The sequence below is a fragment of the Cetorhinus maximus genome, chromosome 20 (genome assembly GCF_964194155.1).
Source record: "Cetorhinus maximus chromosome 20, sCetMax3.hap1.1, whole genome shotgun sequence".
Taxonomy (NCBI): domain Eukaryota; kingdom Metazoa; phylum Chordata; class Chondrichthyes; order Lamniformes; family Cetorhinidae; genus Cetorhinus; species Cetorhinus maximus.
Window position 1 is genome coordinate 60,437,328 of NC_135898.1, and position 21,974 is coordinate 60,459,301.

A 21,974-nucleotide genomic window follows, 5' to 3' on the forward strand; every position below is an offset into this window, starting at 1 on the left:
TGGGGTCCAAATTGAGTACAGATTTGATGGTAAGCTTTTCCACCTCCAAAGGCTGGAAGCGAAGACCAAAGTCTTGCACACAACCATAACAGACTCTGTTATGCGGATAATTTACAGGCCACCCTTGACCTTTTTGAAGAAACAGCCTTAACTCCAATGGGCATGCCACCGTATAAACTTAAACTCGAGGACAAAGCAGTTATAATGTTGCTACAAAACTTGAATCCTAAACAAGGACTTTGTAATGGAACAAGATTGATAGTTAGGAAGCTGTTTTCTTCAATGATAGATTCTGTTCAGTTCAATTCAATTTCACTATTGTCCATATGGAAATTCATTTTGCATATTTTGCTCGTCATTGAAAAATTACAAATAAATGAATAATGTTATTGGGAGGGGCGATAGTGTAGTGGTAATGTCACTGGACAAGTAATCTCGAGGCTGAGGCTAACGCTCTGGGGACATGGGTTCAAATCCCACTGCAGCAGCTGATGGAATTTAAACTCGATGAATAAAAAAATCCTGGAATTGAAAGCTAGTCTCAGTAATGGTGACCGTGAGACTATCATCGACAGTTGTAAAAAAAAACGGATCACTAATGTCCTTTAGGGAAGGAAACCTGCCGTCCTTACTTGGTCTGGCCTATGTGACTCCAGACCCACAGCAATGTGGTTGACTCTTAACTGCCCTCTGAAATTGCCTAGCAAGCCGCTCAGTTCAAGGGCAATTAGGGATGGGCAACAAATGTTGGCCTTGCCAGCAATGCCCACATTCTATGAAAGAATAAAAAAAATTACCCTGTCAAAGAGATATGAAATTAAAATATGTATTAAAAACTATTCCAAGACCATATCCTCATCCATACATCAAACTCCTGTTTAAAAGTTCTTGAGAGTTGGGGCATAAACGGGTTCAGGAACTGAATTGGCTTGCATCTGAGGGACTGTAGTCATTTCCCTGAACACTAAACAGTAATACTGACCACAAAGGGTGATTCTCATTGTTCATGATACACTTTTAACTTTTATCAAAATACTTCGAGCACAGATCAACATCATTTCTGCCTGTTTCAATAATCTCTTTAAAGAGACTACTTTACTAAGACAATAATACCTGGCGAGACATTCAAAAAAGATAGCACACTCAACTACAGCTGTATAGAAGAGTTTCATGATTGTAGGATCTACTTGAAAGCATTTTAATTTTCTGAGGTAGAATAATCGTGTATATCTTTTCACCAGCACATCTGTACACTGTTTCCTCCAATTCAACTAATCATCTACTTGTAGTTGCTAACTATTTCAAAGTCCACATCATGAACTTCTCTGGAACAATATCACTAACTCAGCGCTGAAGAAGAGTCATACAGACTCGAAAAATTAACTGTATTTCTCTCTCCAGAGATGTTGGCAAACCTGCTTAGTTTTTCCAGCATTTTCTGTTTTTATTTCATATTTCCAGCATCCGCAGTATTTTATTTTTTATCATTAACTGACTCCTTTTTAAAATATTTAACCAGTTGTTGCTTCTTGATTTAATTCGGCTTAAGAGAATTCTTATCGCACTATTTTACCAACTTCTGCACCATGTTCCTGACTTTGTTATTCCTGATGTAACCCACATGTACTGTAACATCAGCATACTTTAGAATCATTTGTATAGAGCAAGAAAAGTAAAGGTGACAGTACACAGTCCTGTAGAGGCCCAGTATTTGTTAACATGGGCTCCAAGTAAATCCCAGAGACTCGAGTCCCATTGTGAAGATGGTGAAATTCATCAATTGCTGATGACACTTGGAAGTTGCTAAGTTCAATCATTTATGCAGCAGCAACATTTGACAAAAGCAGTACCCTGAACAAGGACTGCTTTGAGACCTACTCAGCTGAGATGACATCCCCACATTGAAGCGAAAAGCAAAGTCTACCTGGTGCACAACAAACCCAACAGCTAGAACACTGCATGACTTGAAAGTAGCCAAGACAGCTGTGCAAAAGGTAAGGTTGCTGTGCAAGTAACCACTGGAACAACTAATGTCAAGAAATCCAAACTGCCTGTAACAATGGAAATCAACAAGCTATACATGATGGGATCAAGATCAGTAAGAGGTGCATGAGGAGACAGGCAACGACACCGGAGTGAGATGTGAGTGAGTAGGAAACTAGGTTCATGTGGTTAATTCTAGTAAGTCCTTTTCTGGTTTTAAATTATAGATTAAGAATCAAAACCTGACATAGTACTAACCTTCAGGTAAGCTAGGTTAGCTTGTTAAACCGAGAACTGCCTGGAGTCAGTTATCTGTCAATCGCCTGAAAGCAGTTGGCTCAAGTGGTGTTAATTACTGTAGCAGGAAGCTAAACTAGCTAGTGATTCATCAGAGGGTGCATAAAAGAGAGGCTTTTCAAAGCGCACAATCAATGAGGGGTACGTGAGGAGACAAGCGACCACACCAGAGTGAGATGGAGACTGAGTGAGTAGCGAATTATGGGAATTCGGTGCATGGGGAAAGAGGCGTGGTATATATGGGAAGTTTTCTAAGTTAATTAAGTGAGTAATTTTAAAAAGTCAACTAAATGACAAGCAACAATGGCAGGACAGGAGTTATGTTGGAGCTGTGGAATGTGGAAGCTTTTCGACGCCAAGGCGATCCATGACAAACATGTCTGCAGAAAGTGTAAGCAGCTATTCTGGATCAGGATTATTGATCTGGAAGCCAAACTGCAGACATGTGCAAAATAAGGGACAGGGAGAAATATCTGGAACAAAGTGTCGCCTCTTAGAATAGGGTTGTCTGTTTTGGTCAGCAGGGAGGGACAGGAGGATGTGATCATGAGTGGAGCAGGTAGTGGGACTGAGCAGACAGTTGTAGAGGAGCCTCAGGCTTTACAATTGTCAAACAAATTTGAGGCACTCACGGCCAGTGTAGACGAAAGTGAGGTCTGCAAGGTGGATGTGCAGGCAGGTCAAGGCACCATAGTACAGGAAACCGTTCAATCGGGGGGAACAAACAGGAATGTAGTGATAGGGGATAGTATAGTGAGGGGGATTGACACTCTTCTATGCAGTAAAGAGCGAGAGTCCAGAAGGCTGTGTTGCCTCTGCCCAGTGCCAGGGTTCAGGACATCTGTTCAGGGCTGGAGAGGAACTTGCAGTGGAAGCGGGGATCCAGTCATCGTGGGCCACGTAGGTACCAACAACATAGGCAGGAGAACAAAAGAGGTTCTGCATAGTCAGCATGAGAGGCTCTGTACCAAATTAAGAAGCAGAACCTCAAAGGTAATAATCTCTGGATTATTACCTGAGCCACATGCAAATTGGCATATGGCAAATAAGAATAGAGAGATGAATGTGTGGCACAAAGACTGGTGTGGGAGAAGTGGGTTTCAGTTCGTGGTGCACTGGCACTAGTACTGGGGAAGGTGGGGGCTATACCGTTGGGACGGTCTACACCTGAACTGCGCTGGGACCGGTGTTCTTGTGCATCGCATAACTAGGGAAGTAGAGAGGGCTTTAAACTAAACAGCAGGGGTAGGGATGAGGGATCAAGCTTGGGTAGATGTGGCAAATCAAAGGGTAGATTCAAGGCAGGAAACCATAATAGTAATGAGGGTCATAAAATATCAAGAAGGGACAGAGAGATAAAACCTAAGAATACACCAATAGTCAAGACTAGACCTTACAAAAATAACAAAGGATAGTACTAAGGGCTCTGTATCTGCGAGGAGCATTCATAACAAAGTAAACGAATTGCTAGTGTACATTGAAGTAAATACATGTGACCTGATAGCCATTAGGGAGACGTGGCTGCAAGATGACCAGAATTGCATCCTGAATATTGAGGGCTATATGATATTCAAGAAGAATAGGAAGCTAGGTACAGATGGAGGGGTAGCACTGTTGATCAAGGAAGGTATTGGTGCAATAGTTAGAGATTACCATAGCTCAGGAGATCAGGATATAGAATTTGGGTGGAGATGAGGAATATTAGGGGAAAGAAATCGCTAGTGGGAGTGGTCTGTAGGCCCCCTAACAGTAACTACAATGTAGGGCAATGTATACAAGAAAAAATATTGGGTGCTTGTGACAAATGGTCAGCAATAATTATGGGTGATTTTAATCTACATATAAACTGGAAAAATTAGATTGGCAGTAGTAGCCTGGATGAGAAGTTCATAGAATGGTTTCAAGAGAGTTTATTAGAGCAGCACGTTCTGGAACCAACCAGAGAGCATGTTATGTTACAGTTGGTATTGTGTAATGTGACAGGATTAATTAATGATCTCCAGAGTGAAGGCACCCTTAGGTAGCAGCGATCACATCACAATTAAATTTTTATATCCAGTTTGAAAGGGAGAAGAGGGGCTATGTGGGCATGAAAGCTGAGCTAGCTGAAGTGAACTGGGTACTAGGGTAGGGGATAGATCAATAGAGAAGCAGTGACAGACATTTTAAGGGGGTATTTCAGAACATTCAAATAAGTATATTCCTACTATAAAGGGTATTACCAGTGGTTAACTAAAGAAGTTAAGGAAAGCATCAATCTTGAGGAAAAAGCATATAACTGCACAAAGATGAGTGGCAGGTGGTCAGATGATTGGTCAGAATATAAAGAATGGCAGAGAATGACTAAAAGGTTAGAGTATGAGAGGAAACTATCTAGAAATATAAAAACGGATAGCAAGAGTTTCTACAGGCATTTAAGAAGGAAAAGATAAGTAAACAGTGTTGATTCTCTCAAGTGACAGTGGGGAGTTAATCATAGATAATAAGGAAATGGCAGAAGAAATTAACAAATATTTTGCTTCTGTCATCTCTTTCGAGGATACAAAAAATATTCTAGTAATAGCTGTAAATCAGGAGGTGGAAGGGAGTGGGGAACTTAGTGAAATTAAAATCACTAGAGAAGCTGAGCAAACTGGTGGAACTGTGGGCTGAGAAGTCTCCAATTCCAGATGGACCTCATCCTAGAGTCTTAAGAAGTGGCTAACGAAGTAGTGGATGCATTGGTGTTAATTTTCCAAAATTTTCTAGACTCTGGAGAGGTTCCAATTGACTGGAAAGTAGTAAATACAACCCCTCTTTTCAAGAAGGGAGGCAGGCAGAAAACAGGAAACTATATAGGCTGGTTAGTTTGACGTGTTGTGGGGAAAATATTAGAATTGATCCTTAAATCACAGAATTTTAACAGCACAGAAGAGGCCATTCAGCCCATTGTGTCTGTACTGGCTCTCCAAATGAGCATAATGACCTAATGCCATTACCCTGCCTTTTCCCTATACCTCTGCACATTGTTTCTATTTAAATAATCATCCAGTGCCCCCTTGATTGTCTCATTTGAACCTGCCTCCACCACACTTCCAGGCAATGCATTCAAGACCCCAACCACTCATTGTGTGAAAATGTTGTTTCTCACATCACATTTGCTTTTTTTGAAAATCACTTTAAACCTGTGCCCTCTCATTCTTCTTGATCCTTATGAGTGGGAACAGCTTCTCCATTTCTACTCTGTCCAGCCATGTTCATGATTTTGAACATCTTTAACAAATTTCCTCATAGCCGCCTTCTCTCCAAGGAGCACAGTCCCAAACTCTCCAATCTATCCTCATAGCTGAAGTTTCTCATCCGTGAAACCATTCTTGTAAACCTCCTCTGCACGCTGTCCAATGTGTTCACATCCTTCCTATAATGTGACACCCAGAACTGTACACAATACTCCAGCTGAGGTCTAACAAGTGTCATATAAATTCAGCATAACCTCCTTGCCCTTGTACTCTATGTCCCTATTAATAAAGCCCAGGATACTATATGCTTTATTAACTGCTCTCTCCGCCTGTCCTGCCACCCTCAATGATCTATGCACATATACGCCCAGGTCCCTCTGCTCCTGCACCCCCTTCAAAATTTCACCCTTTTGTTTTATATTGTCTGTCCATGCTCCTCCTACCAAAATGCATCACCTCACACTTCTCCACCTTTGAACTTCATCTGCCATCTATCTGCCCACTCCACCAACTTGTCTATGTCCTTTTGAAGTCCTACAATGTCCTCCTCACAGTTTAGAACACTCCCAAGCTTCGTATCATCCGCAAGCTTTGAAATTGTCCCCTGCACACCAAGATCTAAATCATTAGTATATATCAGGGAAAGCAAGGGTCCCAATACCGACCCCTGGGAAACTCCACTTTGTAGTTCACCTTCCTCCAGCCTGAAAAATATCCATTGACCATTACTCTCTGCTTCCTATTTTTCAGCCAATTTTGTATCCATGTTGCTACTGTCCCTTTGTATTCCATGAGCAATAACTTTTCTTTCAGGTCTGCTGTGTGGCACTGTATCAAATGCCTTTTGAAAGTCTATGTACACCACATCAATAGCATTATCCTCATTGACCTTTCCTATTACCTAAGTTAGTTAAACACAATTTCCCTTTAGAAATCCTTGCTGGCTCTTCCTTATCAACCCATATTTTTCCATGTGACTACTAATTCTATCCCGAATAATTGTTTCTAGACTCTTGCTCACCACTGAAGTTAAACTAACTGGCCTGTAATAGCTGGGCTTATCCTTGCAACCATTTTTGAACAAGTGTAATGTTTGCAATTCTTCAGTCCTTTGGCACTTCCCCTGAGTCTAGGGAAGACTGAAAGATTATGGCCAGTGCCCCTGCAATTTCTACTCTCACTTCCTTCAATTTCTTTGGATGTATCTCGTCCAGTCCTGGTGCCTTGTCAACCTTAAATACTGACAGTCTATTCAACACTTCCTCCTTATCAATTTTGAACCCTTCTACTGACAGAGTTTCCTCATCTGTCATCATGGCCTGAGTAACATCTACTTCCTTGGTAAAGATGGATGCAGAGCATTCATTTAATACCTCAGCCATGGCACCTTCGCCCATGTGTAAGTTCCCTTTTAGGTCCCTAATCAGCCCTACTCCTCCTCTTCACCACCTTTTTACTATTTATATGCCTATAGAAGACTTTAGTATTCCCCTTTGTTGGTTGCTAATCTTTTCTCATAATCACTCTTCGCTACTCTAATATGCTTTTTCACCTCCCCTCTGAACCTTCTGTATTCCTCTTGGTTCTCAATTGTATTTTCTACTTGACACCTGTCATAAGCACACTTCTTTTTCTTTAACTTAATTTCCATTTCCTTTTTCATCCAGGTAATTCTGGATTTGTTTGCCCTGCTTTTCCCTTTCGATGGAATATACCTTGACCTGTGCCCAAACCAATTCTTTTTTTGAAGGTAGCCCATTGTTAAGCTACGGTTTTTCCTGCCAATCTTTCTTTCCCAGCTCCGTTCTTGCCCCATCGAAGTCGGCTCTCATCCAGTTAATTATTCTTACTCTGGATTGCCAATCATCCTTTTCTATCATCATCCTAAAACGAACAATACAATGATCAGTGTCTCCTAAATGTTCCCCCATTAACACTTGATCTACTTGGCTCACCTCATTCCCAAGAACCAGGTCCAACAGTGCATCTTTTCTTGTTGGATTGGACACATACTGCTGTAGGAACACAGTCTAGGACTTTTGTTCCTCTCCACCCTTTAATTACCCGAAGTAGACTGGGACAGTGGTAGTGTAAAGTCCCCCCATTATAACTACTCTATAAGGCTTGTATCTCTCTGCAATTTCCCTGCAGATTTGACCACCTATGTCCTTCTCACTAGTTGGCGGTCTACAGACTACACCGAGCATCCCTTTTGTTCCTTAGCTCTAGCCTGGTGCTATTCCTGGTGCTTCTCAGTTAAATCCCAGTTTAGTTACTTGTTTAAAAATATTACACTTTTTTATTTACACTTTTATTTACTGACCAGGTCCAACTTACCAAGGTGGCTGCTCTTCTTTCTGAAGAAGGGTAGAAAAGGAAAAAAGCACCTGCTCCCTCCTCAGCAAACTCCTTGCTGTCAAACTCTCGCCGCTTCTCACACTGTTTTGATAGCACCTCTGCTCTTCTCTAGTGCTGCTGACTGCCTGGCTCGGAGTCCTTCTCTCACATTCTCCTCTCCTGGGTACTTAGAGAAACTTGAGGCAATTGGGAAGAGTCAGCATGATTTTGTGAAAGGAAAATCATATTTAACCAATTTATTGTAATTCTTTGAAGGAGTGACATGTGCTGTGGATAAAAGGAGAGCCTGTAGACCTGCTGTACCTAAATTTCCAGAAGGCATTTGATACGGTGCCACATCAAAGGTTATTGTGGAAAATAAAAGCTCATGGTGTAAGGGGTAACATATTAGCACGGATAGAAGATTGTTTTCTGCCAGCCAGCCAGAGTGTGCATAAATGGGTCTTTTTCTGATTGGCAGGGTGTGACGAGTGGAGTCCTGCAGGTGTTTGTTCTGGGGCCTCAACTTTTCATAATTTGTATCAATGACTTGGGTAAGGGGAGTGAAGGCTTGGTAGCTAAATTTGCAGATGACACAAAGGTAGGTAGGAAAGTATGTTGTTAAGAGGACATAAGGTGATTGCAGACAGATAATAGGTTGGGTGAGTGAGTTTGCAAAAATATGGCAGATGGAATATAATGTAGGAAGACGTGAAGTTGTTCACTTTGGCTGGAAGAATAAAAAAACAGAGTATTACTTAAACAGACAATGGCTGCAGAAACCTGAGGTGTAGAGGGATCTAGGTGTTCTAGTGCGTGAGTCAGAAAAAGTTAGTAGCAGGTACGGCAAGTAATTAAGGCGGCTATTGGAATGCTATCCTTTATTACGGGAGGAATTGAACATAAAGTAAGGATGTTATGCTTCAGTTATGCAGGGCATTGGTGAGACCACAGCTCGAATATTGTGTGCAGTTTTGGTCTCCTTATTTAAGGAAGGATCTACTAGATTGATGCCTGGGATGAGTGGGTTGTCTTATGAGGAAAGGTTAGGCAGACTGGAATTGTTTCCACTGGAGTTTAGAAGAGTGAGAACATAAGAACATAAGAAATAGGAGCAGGAGTAGGCCATTTGGCCCCTCAAGCCTGCCCCACCATTCAATAAGATCATGGCTGATCTGCCGCAGGCCTCAACTCCTCCTCCGTGCCAGCTCCTCATAGCCCTCAACTCCCCGATATTTCAATAGTCTTATCTACCTCCTCTTTAAATACTTTCAGTGATCTAGCCTCCACAACTCTCTGGGGTAGAGAATTCCAGACATTCACTACCCGCTGAGAGAAGAAATTCCTTCACATCTCAGTTTTAAATGAGTGCCCTCATATTCTATAAACTCCTTATCCTGTAACTATGTCCCCTAGTTCGAGATTCCCTCACTAGTGGAAACATCTTTTCAATATTTACCCTGTCAAGCCCCCTCAGAATCTTGTACGTTTCAATAAGATTACCCCTCACTCTTCTAAACTCTAATGAATAAAGGCCTAACCTGTTTAGCCATTCTTGATAAGTCAACCACTTCATCCCAGGAATCAGCCTAGTGAATCTCTTTTGAACTACCTCCAATGCCAATATATCCTTTCTTAAATATGGGGACCAAAACTGTACACAGTACTCCAGGTGTGGCCTTGCCAACACCCTGCACAGTTGTAACAAGTCTTCCCAATTTTTAAACTCCAACCCCCTAGCAATACAGGCCAATATTCAATTTACCTTCTTAATTACTTGCTGCACCTGCATGCTAACTTTGTGTTTCATACACAAGAACACCCAGATCCCTCTGTGCTGCACTTTATTTTGGAATTTCTCTCCATTTAAATAATAGTCTGCCTTTTGATTTTTCCTACCAAAGTGCACACTTTCCTACATTAAACGCCATCTGCCAAATTTTTCCCCACTCACCCAACCTATCTATATCCCCTTGCAGATTCCTTATGTCCTCATTACAACATGCCTTCCCACCTATTTTTGTATTGTCAGCAAATTTGGATACATTACACTCTGCTCCCTCCTCCAAGTCATTAATGTAGATAGTAAATAATTGAGGCCTTAGGACTGATCTTTGTGGCACTCCACTAGTTACGTCTTTCCAACCTGAAGACGACCCATCAATCCCGATTATGTCTCCTGTGTGTTAAGCAATTCTCAATCCATGCTAATACATTACCCCCAATACCGTGAGCTCCTATCTTGTGCAAGGGGTGACTTGATTGAAGTATATAAGATCCTGCACGGTATTGACAAGGTGGACGTGGAAATGGAGTCTAGCACTAGGGGGCAATATTTTAAAATTAGGGGTCACCCTTTTAGGAGAGAGATGAGAATTTTTTTCTGAGGGTTGTGCAACTTTGGAACTCTCTGCCTCTGCAGGGGAGGCAGGGTCATTGAATATTTTTAAGGCAAAGGTAGATAGATTCTTGTTGGGTAAGGGAATCAATCAAAAGTTATCGGAGGTAAATGGGAATGTGGAATTCAAAACACGAGCAAATCAGCAATAATCTTATTGAATGGCAGAGCAGGCTCGAGGGGCCAAGTGGCCTACTTCTCCTATTTTGTATGTTCGTGTGAAAGTACTTGCGAATCTGACCCTGATACAGTGACCGTGTATAAGAGGCTGCAGCTTGGGCATGGTGAAAGGATAGCATGGTTGCCAGCTCCTCGGAGGACAAAGTCACTCGAGTTCTGCTGCAGCGGGCTCAGATGAGGAATTCACCTGATGTTGAGGTGCCATTTGGGAAAAGGCTGATCAGCATGAATAATGATGTGCTTGGTACATTGGCAGGCCTGCCAGAAAGCCTGCTGTTATTGCAGGAGCTTGGAATTCAACCTTTCCTGCATGGAATTTTGGCCATTTACATGAAAGTATTTCCAAACCCAACCATGATGCAGTGTCCAACAGCCAATGTTGCAGCTTCCGTTGCAGCACAAGCAGGAGTCACATGTCTGTACTTCAGCAGAAGCTCAGGCTGAGTCATGAAATCACTACTTGTTGCCAAGCAGGCTCAGTCTGCTGCCATTATGGCAACAGGTAACAGTGCTCAAAGAGGCATGCAGAGTCTCAGCAGTCAGCTACCTGTCCGACGGATTATTAGGTTTTCTGAGCTGCTGCCCCATTGAAAGTCCGCAGCCATTCTGTAGCCATTGAGATAGCACTGTTCAGGGGCACCAGGCCAGGCAAATGCATCTACAAGACAGGTACTAAGGGGTGCGCAATGGTGATTAGTTGACTTACATGGAATATTGGAAGTGATGTTGGATAAAATTGTTACAGAATGGTTTTTTGGTGTTGGCTTTTATTTGACCGTTATTGCCAAGAGGATGTTGTGATGGTGTATAACCAAGGAATGGTAAGGTGTTTGACTGTTTGTACAACTGGAATTTTAGGTTGTGTTCAGTGGAACCATAGTCTGATGAGGTGATCATAGACAGCCTGCCCAGAGAGTGGATGTGAGAGTTGTCTCTTCCCTTCTCCTGAACTGCTCACCATATCCCTGTTGGCAAGGGCTGTGCCTTCATGATGGCCAGGTTCTGGAGGATACAGCAGACCATCATGAATCAGGATACATACTCTAGCAAGTACTGAAGAGCTCCTCATAAGAAACAGGAGTAGGCATTCGTCCCTCGAGCCTGCTCTGCCATTCAGTAAGATCATGGCTGATATGATCATGGTCTGAATGCCACTTTCCTGTCTGCCCCCCATAAGCCTTGAGTTCCTTTTAGATCAAAAATCTATCTAATTCAGCCTTAATATATTCAATGAGCTAACCTCTTTTGCTCTCCTGGCATTGAGAATTCCAAAGATTAATGACCTTCTGAGAGAAGAAATTCCTCCTCATCTCTGCCTTATTCTGAAACTGTTCCCCCAAATTCTCGATTCCCTCATGAGGGGAAACATCTTCTCACCATCACCCTGTCAAGCCCCCTCAGAATCTTGTATATTTCAATAATTTCGCCTCTTATTCTTCTAATTCCACTCTGTATAGGCCCAACCTGCTCAAGCTTTCCTCATAAAACAACCTCTTCATCCAGGAATTGATCTAGTGAACCTTCTCTGAATTGTCTGCAGTGCAAGTGTACCCCTCTTAAGTAAGGAGATCAAAACTGTATGTAGTACTCTAGGTGTGGTATCACCAATGCCCTGTGCAGCTATAGCAAGACTTTCCTACTTGTATACTCCATCCCCTTTGCAATAAAGGCCAACATTCAATTTGCCTTTCTAATCACTTGCTGTACCTGTATGCTGACATTTTGTGATTCATATATGAGGACCCCCAGATCCCTCTGTACTGCAGCATTCTGTAGTGTCTCTCCATTTAAATAATATTCTGCTTCTTCCTGCCAAGTTGACAACCTCACATTTTCCCACATTATGTTCCATCTGCAACATTTTTATACACTCAACCAATTTATCTGTACCCCTTTGCAGACTCTTTGTACTCCTTACAACTTGCTTTCCCATCTATTTTTGTATTGTAACCAAATTTGCTGATGATACAATCTGTCCCTTCATCCAAATCATTAATATAGATCATACATAGTTGAGGTTCCAGCGCTGATCCCTGCGCCACTCCACTAGTTACAGTTTGCCAACCTGACAATGATCCATTTCTCTTGACTGTTTTCTGTTGGTTAGCCAATCCTCTATCCATGCTAATATATTACCTACCAACACCATGAGCTCTTATCTTTTATAGTGTTTTTTATGTGGTACCTTTATCGAATGCCTTTTGAAAATCCAAATATGCCACATCTTCTGGTTCCCTTTTATCCACCATGCTTGTTACATCCTCAAAGAACTCTAATAAATTTGTCAAACACAATTTTCTCTTCATAAAACATTGACCCTGCTTGATTGTATTAAAATTTTCAAAATCCACTGGCAGCTTTCCAGAATCTAGGAAATGGACCTTGCCACAACATACGGAATTTTATCTACCATCTTGCCTTTAATCATAATTTTGTAGTCCATTTTAGCTGACTCAATCTTCATACCTTTTGTAATTGTCTTTATTTAAGTTTAAGACACTAGTTTCAGACCCAAGTTTCTCACCCTCAAACTGAATACAAAATTTCATCATGTTATGTTCACTCTTCCCTAGAGAATCTTTTGCTATGAGATTATTAGCTAATCCTGTCTCATAACACTTAACCAGGTCTAAAGTAGTCTGTTCCCTGATTGGTTGCAGAACATGCTATTCTAAGAAACTGCCCCGAATATACACTATGAACTCATGCTCAAGGCTGACTTTGACAATTTGATTTGTCTAACCTATGTGAAGATTAAAATCACCCACAACTACTGTAGTACCTTTCTTACGCGCCCCCATTACTACTTGATTTATACTCTCTCTTACAGTGTAGCTGTTAGGGGGTCTATAAACTACTCCCATCAATGACTTTGTTCCCTTCCTATTTCTTCTCATCCAAACCAATTCTACCACTTGATCTTTCGAGCCAAGTCCATTTCTCACCACAGTACTGATTTCATTCTTTATTAACAGAGCTACTCCATCTCCTTTTCTTTTTTCCCTTTACTTTAGAAATGTCAAATACCAGAGTGGTCCAGGCAGTAGAACCATTGCTTTGCCAACCCAACGGTTTGCTCTTATGATGTTTCATGTGGTAGCATGGGTCTCATTGCTTTGCAATACATACAGTCACATGTGTTGAGCATGCAAGTAATGAGCCAGATATAAAGTAGATAGCCCTTTTATGCCAGTTGACACCTTCTGGTTTGATATGCTGAAATACGGAGGGCACAAAGGATTAGAGCAGATCAAAAGCATCATGATTGCTGCCAGGTTAGCAGCCATTCGCCTGTATGGTATGCTGAACATGGTTGGATACTAACTACATGTTCAGCAATTGGTTCCTTTTGCAGTTGGGGTACATCTCCACCTTTACATACAGTGCCCACAAAGCCATGTGTACAGTCGATGGCATCCCGCACCATGGGGAAGCCCACTATCCTGGCAAAGCTATGCGCACACTCCACCTGCTTCTTTGTTCTGAGAGAACACCATGAACTCCCCTCTCCTGGCATGAGTTTGTCATTTCTCTGCAGCATTGGACTGCGAACTGGAAGATATTCTATATGCCACCTGTTCCAGCTTGGAAGAATCCAAACGTATAAAAGTTTAGGGCCACAACCACCTTCACAGCTATTGGCAGCACCATCCTTGCCCTGCTTTTGAAGCTGCAGGTCTGATTGTAGGAAGTGGTAGAGAGATGTAAGTACTTCCTTGGTAAAGCGCAGGCACAGATACACTGCTCCTGGCTTAGGTGGAGGTAAGAGAAGTCATTCTGAAAGACTCTAGGTAGAAAAGGCTCCTGCTGAGAGCCCTTCCCTCCCCAACACCCCCCCACCAAACAACCTTCTTGCTTCCTCTGCAAGCAGCTTGTTTCCTTTGCCACCTGTGCTCCATCCCCCTCTCATGTCACAGCGCAAGGGTGATTGCAACAATAGCACTGTTTGTAAGTACCCTGACAAAAGTCCTTGCAGTCACAACCAAGGCCTTCTCTACACACAGCACCAATCGCTGTTAACTTCGCCAACTTTACTCAAATCTCCAAGTCACCAAGCACTTCCACAAATTGAACCAGTAGAGATTAATCAGCAACTAACCTGAGAGTGGTGTTTGATTCCTTTTAATAGCATTGGTGGAGTTCCTTCATGCTGCTGAACACGTGTACCTATGCATGTTTGAGAGTGTCTTGGCTTGAGCTAAGATCGAAAATGGTGTCAAATTAGCGAAATGCACTGACTATCACAATTTGTCTACTCACCATACTTTTGTTGCATGCTCTTACCATCTGCACTAACACCTTACCAAGATGGCGTCCAACACATGTCATGTTGGAAGTGTCCACACGGCATCTTGCAATTTTGGTACCAAAACAGCACTCATCACTCTAAAACTACAAGTGCTATGGGGCCCAATTTTGCAGTCTTCGCTTTTACAATGTTTTACAAGTTAAACATTTCCACTTAAAAGCAAAATATAAATAGATACTCTGCATGAACATTGTTTTATTCTTCATATGGTGAGTTTTAAATTTTATTGATAAATCTGGGTCAGGCTGCTGTGGTGAGCAAGGTACTTTCTATAGGCATGGAAAACTTGAGGAGAATCAACCCAATTTTTATGCATTTCCTTTCATGTGCTTTTCAAACTTTTCTATGTGGATCCTCTGCAAATATTGATGAAACTCACGTACCAACTTTCCTAACTTCTACAAGACTGTATCAACTATCCAAAACAAAACAATAGAGAAATTGTATGCATATAGCACTTTTCACCTCCTCAAAACAGCCAGAAATGTTTCCAGGCCAAAATATTGCTTAACAACCAATAAAGTAATTTTAAAATGCAGTCACTTTTATCATATAGGGCAACATACAACCAGTTTGCGCACACAAAGGTCCCGCAAACAGAAATAAGTAATTAGATAATTTCTTTCTAATGGTGTTGATTGAGGGATAAAGGTTGCCCGAGGAACTCCCCTGCTTTTCTTAAATACTGCTGTGGGACCTTTTATGTCCGTCTAAGAAGGCAGATGGGACTTCAGTTTCAATGTCAACCAGAACATGGCACCTCTGACAATACTACACTGAAATGTCAACTTAGATTATGTGTTTAAGCTTGAGCTGTCAACCTTGAAGACGAGGGTGGTACCACTGAGCCAAGAGAAAGATCTAGTGCTGTTATTGCAAAAAAACATTTTTATTACAATACAACTACAGAGATAAGTGCCAGAAATTCAACAAAAGTAGAAATCTAATGGTAGAAAAACAAAATTCAATTTTGTTACAAGTCTCTGGGAGCCAGGAATGCCACTTGAAAATATATAAAATAAAATGACTCCTTCTGAGATGTCGTGTCCTCAGCAGAGGCCTGAGCCCAGATCAAAAATTTGGTCTGAAATCTTGAATTGTTGACACATAGGGAGGAAAAAGCGAAATGAATGTTGGAGGATTTTAGATATTTAACTAATTCGTCGTTTGGCATTCCTTCTTGTTGAGATCATAATAGTAAATATCAAATTTGCAACATGAACGTACTAACCAGTTGGCATGTTACAAGCATCTTAACTATTTTAATCTCTTTTTAGGTTGGCAGTTTCTGCCTTTCGGAAGTAGAGTCTGGAAGTGATGCATTCTCTTTGAAAACTTCTGCTGAAAAGCATAAAGATTATTATATCATTAATGGCTCCAAGATGTGGATTAGTAACGCTGATTTTGCTGGGATATTTCTCGTAATGGCAAATGCAAACTTCTCAGCCGTAAGCATCAAAATAAATGATCTTTTTTGCAAACCTGAATTAATAAATGCAGAACCACTCATACTGGCTTTCTGGAAGAAAGCAATCGTAAACTCACTTAAGATAGATTTGTGTGTGTTTGTATGTCCTATTTACATAATTTTTAATTTTACATTTTATAGTCATCCATTTAGGTGAAGCAAAATAATACTTGCCGCTAATTTCCAGTCGTCAGTGAAACAGATGGTGATATAATTAATGTAAAGTCTGTGTCAAACAGTACTGTATATTGAAGGAAGCAGAAGTATCTGTTGTGCATTATATTGATGGTAGCGTGTATGCCAAGCTGATGTAGGACCAATACGCTCTGGAAACAGAGGAAAGAAATTGGGCAACACGATCAAAAAAACTAGAGAAACCCAAAAGCAGATGGGAATACAAAAAGACAGAAAGGAGCCAGATGAGAAGAAATCTGAATTATTTTGAAAAGTAATGAGATGAGGATTAAGTCCGTGACCTGAAATATTTCTCAAAATAGCCATTTATTACCTTTATAGTTGCTTTCCATTAGCCCACCATTTGAGTGTTAAATTTTTGTTGAAATGTACACATTGAAGTTACAATCAACCTTTAAAAAGTTTTGTTAATTCAATTTTCAGAAGTTCTTGATATTTGTAATGAGGGTAATTTCAGCAAATAAACTATTAAGTATGTATAATTTATTTCAATAAATGGCTATCAAACACAAGAATATATCATATATTTGAAGTTAAGTCTGAAGTGACCTAGATATTGCCATAGTAGGGCATCTAGTGGCATCTTCCTGAAGAAATGAGTGCCAGACTGTTTGGCAATAATTAACAGTTATCACATCGTTATGCCCCTCAATGAAGTTGCTGTATCATTTATGTTGAATATGGTGAGTCACCAATATTACTGTTAATTTGACAAGAAAATCTAGGCTAATATATTTTTGCCTCCAATATAATCTTAGGATAACAAATAAAGCACACCCTTGAAACAATATAGCTTTTTGTAAAACTTCTAACCCAGTTGGAAATCATTTGAGGGTGAATTTCCTCAGCTTCAGCCACTCTTGTCACCGCAGTTTGGCAGAAGTTCAGCAGAAACCCTGCTTACACATGTGAACAAGGCACTGCCTTAGACAATGGGGCAGAATAAGCTCTAAAAGAGAAAACTCACTCCCCTGGTCTGTATCTATGACCCTACAACTGAATTTGGGAGTTCATATCAGATTTACAGGCAGACCCTCAGTATTTCTTATAAAGCAGAGGAACCTTTCCAATTCACACACAAATGTTGCTGATTTTTGTCACAGGAAAGTACTACTGTAAGACTCTCCTGATTGATCTAATTACATCTCTACCAATATGTTGGCAAATATAGCACTCATTAATACCTCCAATACTTTAAACAGTAACTGTACCCCCAGATTTATTATAGACCAAGATGATTTTTTTCTGTACCAAAATAAACTTTCAATCATTTATAATTTCTTCCAGTTAAAATTCACCAAATTCAGAACAAACCCTATTCATGTGTAAAGATCCTCCCATTAACAACCACTTACTTCTACTTACAATTATATAATATCTTTAATCTTAATAACCACAACTGTTTTTATTTGTAAGGTGCCTTTACAGTAGAAAAATGCCCCATGGTGCTTCAGAGACATGATTAAAAGTGGACTCCAAGCCAAAAAAGGAGCTATTAAGAAGGATGATTAAAAGCTTGCTCAGAAGTAGGATCAGCCACCAGAGTTCGGGCAAAGGAAAGGGGAACACACGAGGCCAGAGGTGGAGGATTAATGAGGTTATTTTTGGAAGTTACAGGGCCGGAGAAAGTTAGAGATACAAAGGAGCAAGGTCAAAACAGTAATAGGATAACGCAAATGTGAGAATGAGAATTTTAAATTGGAGGCATGTAGAGACTGGTAGCCAATGTAGATCAGGAGCAAGAACAGGAATGATTGAGTGTGACTTGCTCTATAATATGAGATATATGACATAGTTCAGTAACAGCCTAAATTTATTGAGCATAATTGTTTCGGGAGGCGGTGGCGGCATAGAAGTAATGTCACTAGACTAGAAATCCAGAGGCCCAGGCTAATGCTCTGGAGACACAAGTTCAAATCCCACCATGGCAGTTGGACCAAGGAACATACACCCCTTTGTCAAAGTCAAAGTGGAGAGGTGGGAACCATGTGATATGACCCCCCCCCCCCACAAGCTGGAGGAAACTCTAGTATTGCTTTGTGGAGCTGCAAAACCCAGTCTGCCATCTTCCATCTAGCAAGCAGCAGCTCAAAGGAAAGGGCTCTGTCCAGGTTTGAATACCTGCCCATATCTGCACTGTTTCTAATGTTGGAATTATATCTCTCAAGACTGATTTTTTTTGTTTATAAAATGAAAGGAATTGTATTATCTGTAAATTTGGATGCTGACCTGGGAATTATTTTTAAAAAGGTCATCAGTTCACCTTGGAACTATCAACAAGCAGGCCGCTTCCAATAAATCACCTGACCTTTATGGTACTTGAGGGAGATTTGGTTGTTTGTTTGAACCGCAATCATGTTAATTGATGGAGGGAAAAACTGAAGGAAAGGAAAGCAAAGACTAGTAACTTGCTAGAAATCACATGGCAGAGAGAAAAAAAACTTTGAACCTGCTGGTGTGAAGGCAGTCTTGTTGGGGAACAAGCTGAGGAAGGAAGGCTACGCTAACTGGCTTTTTCTCGCCTAAAATTGTGTGTGGCTATCAACCCATTGCTAGAGAACCCTCATCTGAGTGCAACTGGTCTGCATTTGGACCTGCAAAGCTGGGATCAATTGGTGAGAACTTCGAGACGTCAACTGGGACCAGCGACTTATCTTTACATGAGGGAACTCCAGGTCGGCAGCAGCGAAACCCTGCAAACCTTGTCCTTTATTTTATAATGCCCATTCTCTAAAGCCCATCTCTGCAGAGAGTCTCCATCTATTTGTCCTGTCTTTGTGTGTGTGTGCTGGGGGAATTCTTTAAGAAGAGAGAGATAGTTATACTTCCTGATTACAATTATGTTAACCAATACTTGCAACTTGTTTAAAAAGTTCTATTTTATAATAAATAATTGTTCTGAGTTTATTGAAAGAAGCCTGGTCGAAGACTCTTTTATTCTGGGCACCGGTAGGGAAAATAGACAATTGGCTATTTTGGTGAGAAAATTAAACTTTTAAATTAATGGTCCGGCCTGCAGAGTAGTGAGATCATACACATGTTCCTCCCACCCCAGTCGTAACACACTACTAGGACTTCTGAACTTCCATACTATTGCCTACAAAACTAATTCATCTCTGCGTGAATATCTCATCATGGAAGTCAACTCTGTTGGAAAAGTGAATTATCCAGCATTAGTTCAGCTTGCCAACCTCTGCGAAAGAATTCACCATTGACGTTTGATTCAGGACTTTGGACTCACATGAAACAATAATTCTTTGCTCTGTGGTCTTTGTCCTGTTAATATTTCTTTCTCTATCCCTCTTATTGTATGAACGCACAGGGGGCTATATAGCGACACTCCCCCTCCTGCATTTTGAGTGTGTGGAGCTGCAAAGCCCAATCTTCCATCTGAAGCTACCCTATCTCGAGTTTGCTTTGGAATTTTTAATAAAAATTGGATCACACCGAAACTGAGGGATTGGGAAATACACCACCGCTTATAAACAGGGAAATCAAAATCATAACACCTTTCTATTTACAGACAGGTGATGAGAGGAGAAATCAGGGCTGTTTAAGGTAAACCCCCACCTAACACTAGCTTGAAAAAGATACTAGAAAGAAAGGACGCTCATCCCACATTTAAATTATTCGCCATTGAATTACCATGTATGAAGTTATCCTTTTGTGAATGACAAAACTAAGTACGCTTACCGTTTTTCCTTCTTGCAGGTATTAAAATCGATTTGATATTCCTAAGTTGTCTTATATTTCCAGGGCTACAGGGGGATCACATGCTTCATAGTAGATAAAGACACTGAAGGTCTGCAAGTGGGGAAAAAAGAGGATAAACTTGGAATCCGTGCATCATCTACTTGTGCGGTCAATTTTGATAATGTCAAGGTACATTTTTTCAAATTTGTATTTGGCATATGCTGTAATGTTATATGTATAAGAAATCTGGCTCTTGTGACAAAAGTATAATTTATATATTTTTCTGGTTTATTGTGAAGTAGGGTTTATGGGGGTAAGTATAGGTGGTTCTGTCTGCGCAATTTAATTACATTTAGAGTCAAGTAGACTGCAAACTTGAAATCATCAAAAGAAGCTAGGTGTAGAAATGTGCTTGACATACTAATGAGTAAACATGGATGCTGGCTTAGCATGTAAAGTGTGATGCGAATTTGCATTTTTAGATAAGTGAGGGGATTGTTTGGATTTCAAAGGGATCTTAGTCTGTTTACAACTAGCCAGATAAGCAAGGCTAAGGAGTATGTTAATTTTTCCCAAAGGTTACTGACAATATTGGCAACATGAAAGTGTTTATATTATGAGGGAGATACAGTTTCAAAGGCATATGGAACAATAGAATTTACAGATTAAAGAGAGAAAAACATATATAAAGGAGAATAAAAGGCCATATAAGATCTAACAGGAGTGTGTGAAACAGCCTTCAAGAAGCCTCCAGCCATCTGCATATGCCTGCTATGTAAAGCAACTGAAGTTGGAGAAAAGCCATTTGGAACTCCGTTGTCAAGTGGGTACTGTGTGTTAACTTGCTGGGTTTGTTTTAAATCTAAAATCTATTTTGGACTGTTGCCTTAAAAGGGGGTGTGTGACTAGGAGTCAGGTCAGTTAGGAATTTTAGGATTTGTTATAGTGGTAAGTAATTGTAGTCGTATGTATGTGCTTGAAATCTTTTCTTTTGTTAATAAGTAATTTAATTTTTAAAAAATCTCCAAAGAACTTGGTAGACTCATTACTTCTGAATTCAGTACACACATCTTCTCGTAATAAATACAGATTTAGCGCACGAAGTTTCCCTTGTGATGTGAAATGATGTGACCAAATCCACATGTCATCTGCCACGTCATAATACTGTAAACATTTTTTATCTCAAAGGTTACTGACAATATTGACAACATGAAAGTGTTTATAATATGAGGAAGATACAGTTTCAAAGACATATGGAACAATGGAATTTATAGATTAAAGAGAGAGGGAGGCAATGGCTTAGTGGTATTGTCACTGGAGTAGTAATCCAGAGACCCAGGGTAATGCTCTAGGGACCCGACAGATGGTGGAATTTGAATTCAATAAAAATCTGGAATTAAAGTCAATGTTGTAAAAACCCATCTGGTTCACTAATGCCCCTTTAGGGAAGGAAATCTGCTGTTCTTACCTGGTCTGGCTTAAATGTGACTCCAGACCCACAGCAATGTGATTGACCCTTAAATGCCCTCTGAAATGGCCCAGCAAGTCACTCAGTTGGAAGAAACCACTACAAAGACACAAAAAAAGGAATGAAACTGGACAGACCATCCGGCATCGACCTAGGCACTGGAAACGACAACGGCAATCTCAGTCCTGTTGATCCTGCAAAATCCTCCTTGCTAGTGCCAAAATTGGGAGAGCTGTCTCAGACTAGTCAAGCAACAGCCTGACATAGTCATCCTCACGGAATCATACCTTACAGATAATGTCCTAGACTCCACCATAACCATCCCTGGTTATGTCCTGTCCCACCGGCACAGTGGTATACATTCGGGAGGAAGTTGCTCTGGGAGTCCTCAACATCGACTCCTGACCCCATGAAGTCTCATGGCATCC

At 40.8% G+C, this 21,974-nt stretch overlaps 1 protein-coding gene across 3 annotated transcripts in view; it reads left to right on the forward strand.

Moving 5' to 3' along the window:
• The window catches only part of acadsb (acyl-CoA dehydrogenase short/branched chain), an 80,646-nt gene that overhangs the window by 36,153 nt on the left and 22,519 nt on the right, over positions 1 to 21,974 (forward strand). For all 3 annotated transcript variants that reach the window (XM_078564810.1, XM_078564809.1, XM_078564808.1), the window contains exons 5-6: positions 16,000 to 16,170; positions 20,142 to 20,267. In XM_078564810.1, the coding sequence (XP_078420936.1) occupies positions 16,000 to 16,170; positions 20,142 to 20,267 (297 nt within the window). The remainder of the gene's footprint in view (positions 1 to 15,999; positions 16,171 to 20,141; positions 20,268 to 21,974) is intronic.